Below are 18,368 nucleotides of genomic sequence, written 5' to 3' on the forward strand. Positions count from 1 at the left end.
TTCAGAACCACAACACCACTACTGCTGTCATGGCTCCTATTCAATGGCAAGAACACTGGCAGCAACTTACTCAATGTTACGGCACCCTTTGCTATTGATAGCCCTCTCAAAGTTAAGACGGTTGCTGTTCACTCCTATATTGCTGTCAAGAGCTTCCACATTCAGACTTTCCACGGCACACAATCACACTCGGTGTTGAGACCACATTTGACATTGACAGCACTTTTAATGTTCAGCGCTCCTTCCCCAGTGTTAAGAGAACAGGACATGGGTGGCGGCATTACTGACAGCAAGATGGATGCATGCTCCCCTAGTTCCAGCAAACCTGGCAAAGTGATCCTACCTTTTACAGCTGAAGCACCTGTAAGCTCAGATCAGAATCTAGGATCTGAAGGAACACCACTCGCTGCAGCACGTAGACCGCTGCTGGAGAGGTCAGACCAATGTGGACAATCTGAGGCAGAAATCCAGGTGGTGAGATGATGATGAGGAGAGGAAAGAGTCCAGTGCCCCTCCTCATACTAACAAAAAGCCACCAGCTGCAAAGCCTCCAGAAATACAACTATATTTCCGCATATTTCTTGTGCACCTGAAGGCCGGAACAGCAGTGTGACATCATCCTTGCATGAAGCTTAGAAAAAAGCATATTGGCAGATTGACAGAGTATGGTAGGAAAGAGGATCTGTCTCCTTCAGTGAGTGGCCCAGGATGTCACTGCAATCAAGTGAGAAACAAGCAAAATTCACAGTTTTGAAGAAGCTGAAAGCAGAATATCACAGCTTGGGGATCAATTTATTGCCATGGCGTCCAACAGATAAAAGCATGTAAAATCACCTCCTGTATGAGTCACAGCAGCGACAGATCAAATATACCTAAGAGATAGAACAAGCACACAGAGATTCTTTTGGTACATAGAAAGAGAAACGTTTTGCAATAGGCTTCTTTCAAGAGCTGGCTTGCTGCACACTTGATAAGAGAACATTTTCAGGTGAAAAAAATCAACTTCATTATAATATCAGATACACTTGGGGTTTTGCCCCAGTATCGACCTGGTTCCACCTCTGGAATAATCCATAAAACATATAAATCCCAATAGAAATCTTTAAAATTCTGGACGGACACTTTGGCAGAAGCAGAACCAGATTCTCACAAGACGAGCCTCAAATGACAGACCAAGATAGCAAAGAGCCGCGTATGGTAATGGAAGACAGTTAAGAAAGAACACTGGGGGACAAATGGAATAGGAACTAATGGTGCTAACAACCCTGGATAACAGAGGTTTGACAAACGTCTTACCCAATTAGGGCTTGCACATGATGATACCTACTAGAAAACATGTTGACAAGGCATTGGTGCAGGCTCAACCGCTCAAGAAGACGGGGTAAACAATCAAGCTCCCAAGGCAAAACCTAAAGCGAGAGGCAAACACCAGCCCAATAATAAGGACCTTTCATAAATGTATGAAGTAACCTGTTTGTGATCCATGTCAAAAGCTTTATGAACCAACACCAACATTGAATAATTACCCCATAAAATTGCAACATGGATTATAAATAGAGAAAGCATGTCCAAGAACCGAGATGGCCATATCTATTTTAAGAAGAGCAAAACAGACATGGCTCTTCTACAGGCGGTTCACCTGTTGCAGGAAAAACAGGGGAAACAATATGGTATGAATAGCTCTGAAAGACCATATATTATTTCAGTGCAACTACAATCAACTTGATTCTTGCAAAAATGTCTAGGAAGCTGGTAATCGGCAGCGACTGGAAGAAAGTCCCAGACCAAATACTAGGCAGACCCAATGAGGCATTAGACAGAGCTCTTCAAATAGGAACGCTTTCTCAGAGTTGATACAAGACAGAAAATGGTGACCCTCCAACCCCATGAATAGGGATTATTTACTCTTGTACTTTAGACATAAAACAATTTTCAAGAATCTACTTCCTCCTGTCAAGTATTTTACATATGGCAGAATATATTGAAGGCTAAATAATGACATTTGTCAATTGTCTAACAATGCTTAGGTGATGACCATATAAACAATATCCGCTAACCCTTTGCCACCATCTGAATCTAAATAAATACCTTCACATTCTGATAACTGAATGAAACTAAGGATTTAAAAGAAAAGATCAAGGTATACTTCAAACTCAATGGAGATGCTGAAATGGCACCATCAATAGTGAGGGATGCTTTGAAAGCAGTGTTGAGGGGTCTGACCATCTGTATGTGGTCCCAAAAACAAAATCATAGCAAAACCTTGAGGGGAAACTACAAGAGGAAAAAAACCTAACAAATTGGATCCTTGAACAAGAAACCTCTTCAAACGTAAAAATACAAATGTACTTTGAGCAATATATTTTAAGAGAGGAGACAAGAGGCTGTACATCTTATGAATAGATTACTACATTTGCAAGACCATTAGCACATCTTGTTAGGCAAAAGCGACTATCAAAATGCAGTTCAATAATAAAGACAGCAAAGGAGAGGTTACAACATCACAAGTATGCAATGCCGGATGATTACTACAGAAAACTGTATTGTGTGGAATTCTAATGGATCAGCAGCAACTCGGTGAATACTTCTGGTGCCTCCACAGATCATAAAGTCAATAATGGAACCCAGTACTGCAGTGAAGTGAAGTGACGGTCATTACAAAAAAGCAGAAGAACAGCAAAGCACAGGGTCCAGATGATTTCCCAAAACAATACTACAAATAGTTTGACAGTATCCAGGTCCCACAGTTAACAAAAGTATAAACCACATGCTAACAACTAGCAAACCCCAAGACAAAATCAGACAAGCTTTCATAAACATGAATCCTAAGCCAGCCAGAGATGGAATGTACCGTTCGAACCGTTGTCTGATTTCTCTATTGAATTTGACTCTTAAATTCCTGATAAAGATTATTGCTGACAAGAGGCAGAAATCAATTTACCCAGCCATTAACAAACATCAGTATGAGTTATCTAAAACAGAAAATAAGAGGTGGATAATGGTCTAAAATATCAAAGGAACAATAGAATATACTGCTGCTATTTATTATGTTGACTTCTTTGGTGCACGGCTAAGAACATCCCTAAAGTTTATGCAAAGGATGAAACCTCTCCCCTGCTAGGTTGCAAGCCTTAGAACACTACTACAGCCTACTAAAAGAGTACAAATATTGAAGGTGTCCAGACCTCTACCAGTTACTGCCACAAATAGGGCTTAGGGCCAGATTTAAGTCTTGGCGACAAGGATACTCCGTCGCAACAGCTCTGCAGTAATAACTGGCAAACAATGCTATTAAGCAGTGCTAACACGCCAACTGTGCAACCTCATCTTATGAATGAGTGAAGTAGTATGGGGCATGCACTAATGCACAAACTGTCACGTCACTTAAGCGATACATCAACCAGTCCGCCCTGCACCTCACTGATGGATCAGTGACACCGGACCAATGTCTCCTGTCAAGAGAAATTCCACCCAAATTCTAAAAGCATCACAAGACCCTGCATTGTGAGTGTGTACCACAATATTGTTGTGAGAATATTGTCTGACCTAAATATTGTGTCCTAAATATCTTTTGAAAAATCTTGCCGAATTGGACTTAATTACAGCATATGTACTTTGAATTGGACAATATTTTTATAAAAGTTATTTAGGGCACGATATGTATGTCACACTGTATTTCTGTACATGATATTCTGACATACAACTGCATTGTGGTAGAGATGCGCTATACAAACGGTGGTGCCATAACATAGCATAGATAGTCACATAGCATGCGAAAGCATAAGTATTATGTTCTGATGTTTGTATATGAGCATTAGTGATGTTGCATCTCTTATTTTTAATCAGTATTTATGTGGCTTGTATTTGAGTAATAATGTCAGGCCCTGCCTTTAAGCAACACTTGTTACCTGCCTCATATCTGAATAGCTGTGGTGAAACACTGCTTGTATCCAAGTAGTCACCCAATCACACACCTTGTATTCCAGCGTACCCAATTAGTATATTGTCACATGACTAGTATGTTTTCAAACAGGAATTGCCACACACCTTGTAACTGAGCAGTAAAGAGTAATGTTGTCACACAGGAGTAATACCCTACATCTAGCCAGTAAATAGTAGGCGTACTCTGAGATTACTTCTTAGGAGAAAGGGCTTCCATCTCTGTTCACAGATATCCAGAGATACCAGATATCCCGGAAAACCTACTTTAAAGGTTAAGCTTTAGTATTTTTGAACTTCTAGAACTCTGCAATATTATTATTGATTTATAAACCGTTACTCCATCGCTTTTGGGTACCAACAACAACAGATCCTGTGCACCCGCATATGAGTAAATAGACAATATACAGTATAATAGTTATTAAAGATGAAAACAGATGTTCTTTCTTGAAGTGTTGTTTTTAATTGTGTATTACTTCACAGGCCAGCCAACACGTGTTTCGTCAATGGGGTGTAAAACCCTTGACTTCTTCAGGGCTGCACCAGAATAAAGTAAATCTTTGGACCTTGCAACTGGTGATACTTCCGACCCAGTGGGTCCTAAAGAAAGTTTTTCTCTCCGCGTTAAAATTATATCCTTTCGATTCTGTGTATCTTGATTATAAGGTAATGCACCGGTGCAACGCGGTCCTGGAATCGAAAGAGAGACAGGCAGGACGTACTCGCCTGAGCTGTTTATTTACGGCGGTTGGCACCAAATTGATTTGGTCTTGCCTTTATTGCGCGTACAGATACTCCATTAAAGATAAGAAATGTGGCTCATGTTGCCATGAATAAGACGTTGTCTTGAGGATTTAATTGCATTACCTTATAATCGAGATACACAGAATCGAAAGGAGATAATTTCAACGCTGAGAGAAAACCTTTCTTTAGGACCCACTGGGTCAGAAGTATCACCAGTTGCAAGGTCCAAAGATTTACTTTATTCTAGTTCAGCCCTGAAGAAGTCAAGGGTTTTACACCCCATTGACGAAACGCGTGTTGGCTGGCCTGTGAAGTTATACACGATTAAAAACAACACTTTAAGAAAGAACATCTGTTTTCATCTTTAATAACTATTGTACTGTATATTGTCTATTTACTCATATGAGTGTGCACAGGATCTGTTGTTGTTTTTAGACGGACCCTGGTCCTGAATTGAGGGTTTAGGGGTTTCTCCCTCACCTGTAGCACCGCATCCACAATTCATATGTGATCTAGCTTCACGCTATTTGGTAAACACCACTCCATACCCTGCGAAAAATAACACCCCCTTTTTGTTGTTCACTATTGGGTATCAAACACAAATATTGTTTGTTAAGTAATGTTACATGTATTTGTAAAGGGCACTATCACCCCTGAGGGTATCCTAGTGCTAAACAGATGTGTGTGCTTGGCCCTGCCTAGGTTAGGTTGGCAAATCACCCGCAAGGGTATCCTAGCGCTAAGCAGGTGTGTGTGCCTAGCCCTGCCTATGGTCGATTGGTTAATTGAAGATCCAGGTCTTCAGCTTCTTGCGGAATTGAAGAAGAGAGGAGGAGGCTCTGATGTGGAGTGGGAGGTCATTCCATGCTTTTCAAGCAATGTAAAAGACTCCCGTCCTCCTGATCTGGTTCTCTGTATGTGTGGGATGTGTGCAAGTAAGAGTGCTATGCAGTGAAGGTATCTGGGTGGTTGGCGGAAGGAGATGCGAATGTTCAGGTAGGTGAGCCTTTAGTTGTGTAGTGCCTTGAATGCATACGTGAGGAGTTTGAAATGAGCATGTTGTGTACCGAGACCCAATGTAACTCCCTGAGGTGTGGTGTGGTGTTAGAGTTCTGTGTGGGAGATTGAGGATGAGTCTGGCCGCCGAGTTCTGTTTTCTTTTGTAGCCTTCTAGTGAATTGCTTAGTGATCCTGGCGTAGAGGGTGCTCCCCTAGTTCAAATTGCCGGTGAATAGAACATCGGTGACGGTGTTTCTGATGTTGCTTGGGACCCATTTGAAGATATGCCTCAGCTTCTCCGGAGTGTGGAAGCAGGCAACATGTCCAGTTTTCTGTTGGTAATGATTCCGAGGTCTCTGGCGTGGGTGTGGTCTCGAGGTTGGACGGCACCAGCTGGAGTCCTTGGATTCTTATAAAAGTAAACTCATCGTAGAGAAATATCTATTGCATATTCCACGGTCATAACATGGTTAGATGCAAGTTACTTGTACATGTACAATAACAAAGAAGATAAAAGTACCTATTCACAAAGGATCAGCAAAAAAAGACAGGGTTTCAGAAACTGCTCCCATTGACAACAAATCCTTCAATATCTATTACCAATAACTTTAACACCAGATCTTTTTGATATCCTGTGTTTAGATGTATATGTCAAATCTTGCTGTGGGTCTTCCAAGCTTCTGATCTAACACCTTTCCCTAAATGAGTGATATTGATTTCTGTTTTCAGGCGTCGGGCGTCGCCGTTAACGATGAAGTCATCAAGGTCTTCAACGAAATGAAAGTGAGGAAGTCCTCAACGCCAGAGGAGATCAAAAAGAGGAAGAAGGCTGTGCTCTTCTGCCTGAGCCCAGACAAGCGAGAAATCATTGTGGAGCCTGAGAAGCAGATCCTGGTGGGCGACATTGGATGCACTGTGGAAGACCCCTACGGGTCCTTTGTGAAGCTGCTTCCACTCAACGACTGCCGCTATGGACTGTATGATGCTACATATGAGACGAGAGAATCCAAGAAGGAAGACCTGGTCTTCATATTCTGGTGAGTGTTGGGGATTTGGGTTAGCGCTATCAATGTCAATCTCCAATTCCATTTTAATTCAGTACAGGAAGGATCAATGCTAAAATACCACAGGAAGAATTACTTATAAACAATATCATAAAAATATATATAAAACTAACATTTAACTTTTCTGCGGTCTCATGAGTAGAGCTGATAAAAAATCCTTCTAAATACCATATTTTCATCTTGCTCAATATAACAAATTTTGAAACTACAAAATGTCCTGCGGAGGGAACTGCACTCTGATACATGAAGTGGCTTTGGGGCAAGTGAAATATGCTTTCTTGTGATCGGGGAGGTTCCTTTAATACATTTTTTCAATATTTTGCTTAGAAACAAAAAGCGGAGTTTTTCTAAAAACGTATGTGCGAACGAACTGGGCCTTATTTAGAGTTTGGTGGATAGGATTCTCTGTCTAAATTTTGTCAGCGATCTGTCCTCCATACTGCAAGTGACGAGGCTAAAATGCACTTGTAATACAGCGGAAGGGATATCTGCCATATTTGTGATGAAGTATCCTGCCCGCCAGACTTCAAGTGAGTCTCTTAGGCCTTCATTGCTAGTTTGTCAGAATAGGGTGGGGTATTTACAAAATGTGGTAAATACCACTACCCAGGGTAAATTCTTCCTGTTCAGAGTTTTCATTTCAATGGGAACATGCAGAATCGGTATTTCACACATCAAACTTTTCCCATATACAGTTTGGCATGTTTCACCTGCACTGATAAATGTTCTGCTTATGCCAGAATAGTCCAGAGTATTCAATTATTAGGCCTGGGAGGTGAAATTCACTCCGTTCGCAGAGTTTGCGGAGTTTTCTGCACTCTGCGGAGTGCAGAAAACTCCGCTTCGCGATGTGTAGCGGAGTTTTTTCCCCGCTCGCGAATGGTAAGTTTGCGAGCGCGAAGAGTAAGTTCACGAGTGCGAGCTGCCGCTTGGGTACAATTTCTACCTGAGCAGCAGGAATACCAGCAGAAACTGCAGTTCGCACTGCACTCCTCCACTCGCTGAACTTCGCTGAGTTTTTTTTTAACTTCGCGGAGTTCCGCATAGCAAAACTCTGCGAACTACGCCCAGGCCTATCAATTATGTCATGTTTTCACTGATTGCAAAATTCCAGCACCATAGTGTACGTTCTCAAAAAGAATGGTTTGAAATCAATAGTGTTTAAAAAGTGTGCTCAGAATCCCAAATTCCAGCTCTGCATGTCTGGGCATACATACCCTTCCCAATTAGGGCGACAATTACAATTGAAAAAAGAATATATGATGGATGCCCAGACATGGGTCCCGGGCTCACTGTGCCACCAGATTCAAGCTAGCCGGGCTGATGAGGATGATACCCCCAAAACCGGTCCTAGGATGCTTGTTTCCTGTCCAGGGAGGATCTGGCTTGGCAGTTTGGGCTGGACTGTTCCCATGAGGAACAGGGTCAAGACTGATTTGCATATGGCTGGGCCTAAACTGGAATGGCGTGGCGTGCAAATAAACAATGGTTTCAACCCAGATATGTGACTGGGGGTGAATGTTTGGTTTGTTCAGCATTCCGGCTATCATCTGTTCTTTTTTTTAATGTGATCTGCCCATCCTGTGGCAAAAATGCAGTGGAGGGTGTTCATTCAGTGTCTCATTTGTCCTCACTCATTACATTCTACCAAAAATAAAAAGTCACATAGAACATTAAAGGTTCATGAAAGAGTTCAGAGGGAAGATAGAAGAATCAAAGAGGTTAAGAAGGCGCTCGACAGAGCAACCAGAGAAGTAGATCCTTCCTCAGTTACTCTCCTATCATCCTCTAAGGACTCCAACAGAGCAGGATCCAGGGATGGAAAGAAGCGCAGGAGGCACAAGCATTGGCAACCTGCATGCCACCCCCGAATGCCATTGATTGGCACAACAGCAAACACATGTATGGTGGCTCCCAGTGCTTAATTTGTACAAAATAAAAATAGACGTGCCAAGGCACTTGTCAGGAGGTCACTTACACTTGCATCGCCCATTGCCCCTGTCAGTTCTGGCAATTACAGTAACAACCAAACTCCTAACCATCACACTCGCACAAGTGTGACAATTCTGACTGTTCCAGGCCCCCAAGCCTATAAGAATGACTTTGGCAGCAGGTATTGGTCATTTTTAATGAATATGGAATTAATAAACAACCGTTGTTGTGCTGGTCTCAAAATTAGACAAACAGCGCCCCCCATGTGGCAGACTGTCATAAGTGCCGGTGTTGGCAAATAAGTGGTGTTCGGAGCACCGGAAACCACTGGCTCAAATTAAACACTGACATGCTCATTGTCTTTTTTTTCTACATCATTTTTATTTTATTAAATATTTTTTATTGGCATTTTCTTTAATTAAGTACATCACATCAGTATTGGTGGCATTGACATAAAAAGATATATCACATACATTTTACACCTTGACATGAGGCCGAACTGACATGCTCATTGTCAAGGCAGATACGGCTTCTTTTAGGATGTCACCATCAAAAAGGGGACACGGTTCAACAACAAGAGACACTTCAACATGGAGGCACAGGTCAGTATTTGTTAATTCTACAGTGGAGTGTTCAGAATCTCTCCATTTAGAGTTGAGATATATGTAGTCTGATTCCTCATCCTGCTGTTCCTCGGGGAAGTCTCCATTCAACCCAAAACAATGACTTCCCAACTTCCCTTTGATACTGTTCCATTCCATTGGCAAGTGCTTATTTTTTACCGAAAAGAATACCCAAGAATAGATTGGTCCTGAATATTGTCCAAGGTAGGAGTGCTCTTCTGTTCAACCCTCACCACCATCAATTCCACCAAAGAAAGCACCCAAATACCATTTGTGTTCATTGCGCCTGGGGCCAACATTCTTCATGAGAACACCACATAAAAGACGCTTATTCTCAGTAAGAAAAATGCATTCACTCAAGATATTTCTTGATACACAGAAAAGTTCCACAGACCGAAGCGAGGCCAATCCTGAACCTGAAATACACATACAGTTGAATCAAAAGGGAGACGTACTCTATGGCTGCTCTTCGTCATACTTTTCCTCCACTCTCTGGGAGACTAGATGTATGCAGATGTATGCAGTGGGCTCGCAACATGCATGTGTTCACATCCCACTAGCAAGAAAACACAAGAAGGCTTACGGTAAGAAAGTTACATTTCCAGTACTGAATCCTCCCCTTTGGCTGCGCAGAAGCTCCTCAAAGATTTTCTCTAGGTTCTTGGGCATGGTAGACACTCAATCTGAGAAAACAGAAAATATTTTTTCACCTATAATTGGACAAGTGTTGATTAAAACCGGCACCCCTCAAAAGTGCCTCGATATTACCACACCATGACTCTGCTGCTACGTTGTGGGAACCAAGAGAACCACCAGGAGGCCACATCACTGTAATGTCCGGCGCGCGCAAGGCGTTCTAGCCTTCCGCGCTGCCGGAGTGCGCTAGCGCTGACGCGTGACGTCAGACGCTGGCGGTTATAAATAAAGAGGCGTGGCCTCGGCGAGTCAGTCGGGAGCCGCGTGTGAAGTCTAAATTACCGGCTCCTGTGGTTCTTTAGCCCGAGCGCGCTAATATGTAAATTAGCATTAAACAAACGCTACACTGGCGACGAGGGAGTGGTTTGGACCCTGTTAAATGTGCCCATGTCCCTACAGGGCTGAGTGCCTGCACCATGCTGGTGGCCAGAGATCAGTGATCTCCCCCTGGAGGCCTGCAGAGGCGGCTGGTGCTGCGCGTGGGAGGAGAGGTGAGAGCCCCACCCATGTGCCCCGGGAGCATTGCCCAACGACCTCCTGGTGGCTGATAATGAACTTGGTGTTTGCCAGCACATGCCTGTACAGTGACCCGGAGCAGGCCCATGCCCTGTTGCAGCGTCAAGACTCCTAGGACCCTGCAGCTGAATCCATGAGTGACGTGACCCCGCAGGGTGGAGGGGTAAGGGTGGACCACACCGGAAGCCCGTAGGGCGTCGCCCCATCTGTGTCCGTCCAGGGGAAGTGAAGCAGACAGTCTCCGCAGCACGCGGTGCACGTGCCAAGATGGCGTCGATTCCCGCCCTGGAGCCAGTCGTCGTTGATGGTGCCCCGTCGTCCCTTGCCCCGCGCTGGAGGGATTGGACAGACCGCCTACAAATATATTTTGAGGGGGCAGGCATCTCGAGGGAAAGACGCAGAGCATTGCTACTCCACCTGGGAGGCAAAGACATCCACCGCATCTACAAGACCATCGTGGAGGCAACGCCGAAGACTTACCTCACGCTGCTGAACGCTCTAAACGCCCATTTTGAACCCATGGCGAACAGAGACTATGAAAGATTTATCTTTCGTCAAGCCAAGCAGGAGGCAGACGGCAGACTGAAGGAGCTCGCCAGCACGTGTGGATTCCGAGATGAGCAGGAGGAGATCCGAGGACAGATCATACAAGGGTGCTACTCGTCCAAGCTCCGAGTCACGGTCCTCCAGGAAGACGGCAAGCCCCTAGCGGACATCCTCACACTAGGACGGTCAAAGGAGCTATCGCAGGCGAGGGCCTCGCACATGGAAGCAGCCCTGCATCGCCCCGTGAAGACTGAACAAGTACAGGTGGCGGAAGCGGTGAATGTGGTACGGCCCAAGATGAGACCTGCCGGAGGGAAAAGACAACCGGACACGAAAAAGAAAGAATGCGGGTATTGCGGAGGCCAGCCCCACCGCATGCAAGACTGCCCGGCAAGAGGGAAAAAATGCAGCGCATGCGGATGGATGAACCACTTCGCAGCGGTGTGCAGGTCCACCAGAGGCAAGAAAGAAGCTGCACATGCGGTGCAAGAGGGGGCGGATAGCGAAGACATGGACGATGACACTGAGGAGTACCCAGTCCACTACGTGTTCGCGATTAACCAGCCACAAAGGAAGAAGCGCAGACTTCCAAAATGTCGCATCTTGGTCCACCAACAGGAAATAAAAGCGACCATTGAGACAGGGGCGTCCATTGAGCTGATGGCCGCCAACGTCTATCACCAGCTACGCACCAAACCCCCGCTGCGAGAAGCAAAGATCCGAGTATTTGCATACGGCCAGAAGACGCCCATCCCTCTCATCGGGTGTTTCAAGACGGAACTGCAACACGGGGAGAGGAAAATAGGCACCACCATCTATGTCACAGAAGAAGGCAGTGGGATGCTGTTGAGCGGGCAATCGGCCGAAGAGCTGAGACTGATATCGTTTGCCATGGCGGTCCTAGAGGAGGAGTTGGATACCATCATGGAAGAGTTCGGAGAAGTTTTCAAAGGAATCGGGTGCCTGAAAGGGAAGGAAGTGTCCTTACATATCGATCCATCTGTCCAACCGGTGGCGCTGAGGCACAGGCGAATTGCGTTCCATCTGAGGCAAAAGGTCGAAGAGGAGCTGGAGGCTCTGGAAAAACAAGGCATCATAGAGAAGGTCAGCGGGCCAACCCCATGGGTATCCCCGATCGTCATTGCCAGGAAGCCAAAACAGCCCGGACAAGTCCGTATCTGTGTGGATATGCGCCTCCCCAACGCCGCCGTAAAAAGGGAACGACACCTGACGCCCACCATTGATGACATCTTAGGGGAGTTGAACGGGGCCAGGTGGTTCTCAAAAATGGACCTCCGATCAGGCTACCACCAGCTGCCACTCCATCCGGACTCGAGGTATATAACCACCTTCTCCACACATGTGGGCCTCAGACGGTATTGGCGTCTAAACTTCGGCATCTCGAGTGCCGCCGAGGTATTCCAAAATACCATTAGAGAAGTCCTCAGCGGGCTCCCTGGAGTGCTAAATGTAAGCGATGATCTGCTGATCTATGCTTCAACCATAGAGGAACACCACCAGAGGTTGAGGGGAGTCCTCCAAAGGATCCAGGAGTCAGGCCTGACACTGCACCGGGAAAAGTGCCAATTCTTGCAGAACAAGATTAGTTTCTTCGGGTACACCTTCTCGGATCAAGGAGTGGCCCCAGACCCAGACAAGGTGAAGGACGTTCAGGAAGCCCCAGCCCCAACAAACATCTCAGAAGCCAGGAGTTTCCTGGGCATGGTAAACTTCTGCGGACGCTTCATCCCTGACCTCTCCAACCTCACCAAACCTCTCAGGGAATTGACAAAATCATCGACCACATGGCAATGGGGCCCCGAACAAGAGCAAGCTTTTCAAGCAACGAAAGCAGCCCTTTCGGCCGACACCACCTTATCGTACTTCGACCCTGCGAAGCCCACCAACGTGGCGGTGGACGCAAGCCCCTATGGTCTGGGAGCGGTGTTGGCTCAACTTCAAAGCAACGGAGAGTGGGCCCCCATCGCCTACGCGAGCCGGTCCCTGACCGAGACAGAACAGCGCTACTCGCAGATTGAGCGAGAGGCCATTGCCATTCACTGGGCCTGTAGACATTTTCACGTTTACGTGTATGGCCACCACTTCACGGTGGCGACTGATCATAAGCCCCTCATACCACTCTTCCAAGGGTCAGCATCGAAACCACCACCCCGAATCGAAAAATGATACTCCAATTACAAGGGTACGACTACCGGGTGGAGTACAAACCGGGGGCCACGAACCCGGCGGACTATCTGTCGAGGCACCCGTGGAAAGCCACCAAGGAAGAAAAGGAAGAGGCGGAGGACACAGAGGAATATGTCCGGTTTGTGACGGAGCGGTCACGACCCCTTCCGATGAGCCTAGCTGCAATCATCGAAGCGTCGAGAGGAGACGAATGTTTGCGAGCAGCGCCGGAGGCCGTCAAGTCAGGGGATTGGAAGGCAATCCAAGAATCGCTAAGTCGGAGGATACCCCAAGCCAAACTGACACTGGAATCCATCCTGAGAATAAAGGGAGAACTGTCTATCGACGGCCAAGGATGTCTTCTACGAGGCCCCAGTCTGGTCATGCCGGCCAGCCTTGCCCAGCAGGCAGTAGACCTAGCCCACAGAGGGCACCAAGGAATGGTGAAAACTAAGGGCAGGCTCAGAGCCAAGGTATGGTTCCCTGGCATGGATGCTATGGTAGAGCAGACTGTGAGAACCTGCAATTGGTGCCAAGCGGCAGGACAGCCGGACCGCCCTCACCCAGTGGTAACCGAAGCAAACCCCCAGAGGGCGTGGGAGTGCGTGAGTGCCGACTTCGGACACCTCCCAGATGGACGCTATGCACTAGTCATCATCGATGACTTTACCAAATATCCAGAGGTCGAAATAGTGGGGAGCCAGACAGCCACCGAGCTGATAGCGAAGTTCGAGAAAACCATCGCTACTCATGGCATATTTGAAGTGGTCAAGACCGACAACAGACCCCCCTTCCAAGGGCAGGAGTTTGCAGAGTACCTCAGGAGTTGGGGGATCCATCATCGCAAGGTGACACCACGCTGGCCCCAAGCCAACGGAGAGGTGGAGAGATTTATGCGGACCCTCAATAAGACCATACGCATAGCCATGGCGGACGGATCTCCATTGGGAAGGGCGATTTATAGTTTCCTGAGGGAATACCGGATGACCCCCCATGTCACAACAGAGGCAGCGCCGGGAACGGCCACCATGGGAAGAATAGTGAGTGGCACGCTTCCCCACCACCCGACCTGGGTTCCGGTACAGGCCAGTAACGAGAAAACTCGAATGATCAAGCCAGCAGACGGAGAGGAGCCAAGGAGTCAACGATCCAATGGCAAGATCAGGTGTATGTCAAGGACCAATACCCTGGAAGTAAATTCAGGCTCCCTTTCGAACCACGACCATGGACCGTCACCCGCCGGACAGGCACGATGGTGACCGCCCAGAGAGGAGCTGAAACTGTTACCCGCGACGTGTCCTTCTTCAAGAAAGTCCATCCTGGGACGCCTTCACGTCCCGGGCTTGAGCCAGAGGGACAAAGCCCCAGCCAACTGAGCGGAGACCAGGAGGGGGAGGAAGGTCCGGATGAAGATTGTGACTCCCAGTCCCTGCTGGCCACTCCTGGGGGTAACCTGCCCAGCTGCTGCCCGTCCCGGGAGGAGCACAACACCCCAAAGCGCAGGACCCCCGAGGGCCGTATCCAGAGACGGCCAATCCCGCTATGGCCTGCGGAAGAATCCCGCACCATCGTCCCAGTTGGCTGACTATCTGGTGTAACCCGCAAGGACTGGCAGACTGGTAACAGATCCATCGTTCATTGGCATTTTGTGTTAATTGGTTGTTGCTTTGATAAAGTTTGGAAGGAGTGTAATGTCTGGCGCACACGAGGCGTTCTAGCCTTCCGCGCTGCCGGAGTGCGCTAGCGCTGACGCGTGACGTCAGACGCTGGCGGTTATAGATAAAGAGGCGTGGCCTCGGCTAGTCCGTCGTGAGCCGCTTGTGAAGTCTAAATCACCGGCTCCTGTGGTTCTTTAGCGCGAGCGCGCTAATATGTAAATTAGCATTAAACAAACGCTACAATCACCACCAGTTCAAGGTCCTGGACAGGATTTTGATCCAGGAAGCCAATGCAGATGCCATGTTCTGTTTGAGCAGACAAAGAAGCACCAGGTCCAGAACAGTCACCGGAAGCACAGTAGCTTTGGAATTGACTCCTGTTGATAAAAGCAGTAAATGCACCAGGTGTGGCAGGAGCTCTCAACAGGATGCATCTTGAAAACCACAAAAGGGTCATAAACAATCGTGCTATTCAGGACGTCTTTTTAGAGAGGGGATTTCCTTAGATGTTTTTGTACTAACCCAAAATGCACAATGTCCATACCTCGTGTCTAGACACTGAGAAACAGGCGCGAGCAATGCACTTCTAATTAATTGATAAGGGGAAGGTCTTGACAGCTTTCCAGAATTGCCCTGATTCCATCTACACAATTGAAGCACAGATGCCGAAGCCAGGATGATTGATACTCATTCTCCACCGCAGCTCGTGCAGTGCTGGAGCATGCATCTTCAGATGTCAGAGAGGCTCACAAGAGGCGTTTGTACAAAGGGAACCTGCGACAGGCTGCAAGATGAAACATTCCACCCCAGCCTGACATTGTGGATTGAATGTGCAGCATGACTGCTGAGTTCACTCAGGATAGACGCTGGAATGTATCTCCGCCTTGAATGAGGGATGCGGCGAGGCTGGCAACGGAGCGCTGGGCAAGACACCTTGGAGGACCTCTGTTCAGAACAAAACTCTTTGCCCATCTTGAGCTAATTCCTGCCCTTGTGATACCAAACAATATTAAATTATATATTAAACTTCCAGGAATTATGCCACGCAAAAGCAGCTGAGGGTTTAAGCTTCGCTTCGCCCACTAGTCAAAATAACCAAACGATAGCTTGAACAAGCATTGATAAAGCCATTTTTTGCTTGGATCTAGATTTTTTGTCATGCAGTATTTTACGTGGACTCAAGCGTCTAAACCAGACTGTTTATTCACTTGTAGGGAAGACACTATAAGAGTGACGGAGAGGTAGTCTGGTAGAGAGGGGAGGTAGTGAGACAAGTATAGAGATGCAAAGTGGAGTGAGTGGTAGGGCAGGGAGAGGAGCAGATGAGAAGATATTTAGGCAGGCAGGTCAGGTAAAGACAGTGGTGAGGCAGAGAGAAAGGTACAGAGAAGCAGGGGTGAAAGGTAAGAAATGAGGTGCAGAGAGAAAAGAGGTGAAGCAGAGATAGGTGAGGTAGAGAAAGAGAGGTGAGGTAGAAGAGTGGGGATGTGGAGAGGTGGGCAAATAGAGTGTAGCGAGAGAGATAAGGTAGACAGTATAAGTTGAAACACGGGACACGCAGGGAGAAATGAGAGGGAGAGTAGGTAATGATAGAGAGGAAGATACAGAGTTAGAGAACTGAGTAAAAACTTGAGGGGTGAGGTAGAGGGAACAGTGGTAGAAAGTGTGAGAGGGAGAAGTGAAGTAACAAACAAATGGTGCAGTAAATTAAGTGATTAGGGAGCGAGAGAGGGGTGGGGTAGAGATAATGAGGTCGTTATACAGATGTTAGATAAAAAGAGAAATAAAGTAGACAGAGAGTTGAGATATAGAGAGGGGCTGAAGTGTATAGAGAAAGAGCTAGATAGATAAGGTAAAGATAGAGTCACGTTTGCGAGAAATAAACTAGATGGAGAAAAGATACAGACAGTGAGACAGAAACGGTAGTGGGGTACTGTTAGAGGTGTGAGGCAGAGAGTTGTGAGAGAAAGAGATGATAGAGAGGCTGAAATGTAGAAGTGGAGACAGAGAGGTGAGGTTGTGAAAGAGTTAGCAAGACGAGGGTTAGAGGGGTGTATTGAGAGAGTTGGGAGGTAGACAAATGTGATATAGATAGAGTTGGAAGTTTAAGAGAGATAGGTACATAGAGATATAATGAAAGACAGAGAGAGAGAGAGAGATAGAAAAGTAAAGAGAGGGTAAAGGTAGAAATGGTGAGAAGAAATAAGGAGAGAGAGAGAAAGACACTTTAGTTTTCAATGTAATTGCCTCCAGCTGCCCAAGAGTGTGAGGGTTAAGGGTGGGCAAGCTGATCAGTTTTCAAATTAAAAAATAAACTGTTTTTAGGCTCATATTATCACTTTTCCAGGGGGTAGTGATCTAGAAAGAGGGGGCCCTGGGCATTTGCTCACTTTACTTATGCCTTAAAACAGCTTTGTGCAAGACATGAATGAATCAAAACTGCATTTTTCATCTATCAAGTTACATCGACCATCTATTGCTGTGTATGTGAAAAACCCAAATCAGATATTTTTTTTCATAATCTGGTGATAAAAGATAGTTTGAAAGGACAATGAAAGATTTCTCTCCACTGCAAAACCTATCTCCGCCTGGGATTAAAATCTAGCCTTGTGTAAACGGTATCAAATTGAGCTGCTACTTCGAAGCCCCCACATAATACTTGATTACGGCACTTATTGTGGAAAACCGCTTTCCTAGTTGCCATTACATTGGTTTGTAGAGTCAGTGAGCTTCAGGCCCTCTATTCCTTTGAACCTTATGGATTTTCCCACTGTAAAATAGTAGCCATGACACATGTTTTCTTTCTTGCAAAGGTAGTCTCTAATTTTCATGTAAAACGACCATTTTCGTACATGTATTTTTCCAGAATTTCACTACACCAGCTGATATTTCTCTCTGTACTGTAGATGTTAGATGTTAGGAGGGTGGCCATCCTTGATAGGACAAAAGAAAAGAAAATCTAGCCAACTATTTACCAACGTCGGCCAGCTATCTGGTATCCTGCATAATTTATGTTACCATTTCCAGGCAGGCAGACCATAAACTCGGTTGACCAAAGTAAAAGGTGCAACAGAGGCTTGACTGAGAAATGTGCCCCTTAACAGCATTTGCATTGAGGCCACTTGGAGTTCTAGTCACACCTTCACGAGACACTATTGCTTCGATTCAGATGTCAAGGCAGACTCAGTAGAGGGTAAAACTGCTCTGATGAATTTGTTTGGTTTATCACCCTTTTTGGGGAAATGTTCGTCGCTTTTTTACGGTCTTATTATTTGAGGCCGCTTCTAGATGGGACGGGGGGCTACTCTCTCGTACTGTTTGACTATCAATGATGATACTAAAAGAAGAAGCAAGAGTTATGGCCTGTGATCCTAGCTTTCCATCATAGGAAACTTTTCTGCTCTCTTTGAATCCATAAATACTCCACCCACATCCCAGGTTACATACTTGAGATTGTAAAACTG

General features: G+C 46.1%; 1 protein-coding gene across 2 annotated transcripts in view; it reads left to right on the forward strand.

Annotated features, from left to right (window-relative positions):
* Positions 1 to 18,368, forward strand: part of CFL2 (cofilin 2) — a 254,647-nt gene that overhangs the window by 187,068 nt on the left and 49,211 nt on the right. For both annotated transcript variants that reach the window (XM_085627424.1, XM_085627425.1), the window contains exon 2: positions 6,412 to 6,719. In XM_085627424.1, coding sequence (XP_085483550.1) covers positions 6,412 to 6,719 — 308 coding nt within the window. The remainder of the gene's footprint in view (positions 1 to 6,411; positions 6,720 to 18,368) is intronic.

Source organism: Triturus cristatus, chromosome 9 (genome assembly GCF_964204655.1).
Source record: "Triturus cristatus chromosome 9, aTriCri1.1, whole genome shotgun sequence".
Taxonomy (NCBI): Eukaryota; Metazoa; Chordata; class Amphibia; order Caudata; family Salamandridae; genus Triturus; species Triturus cristatus.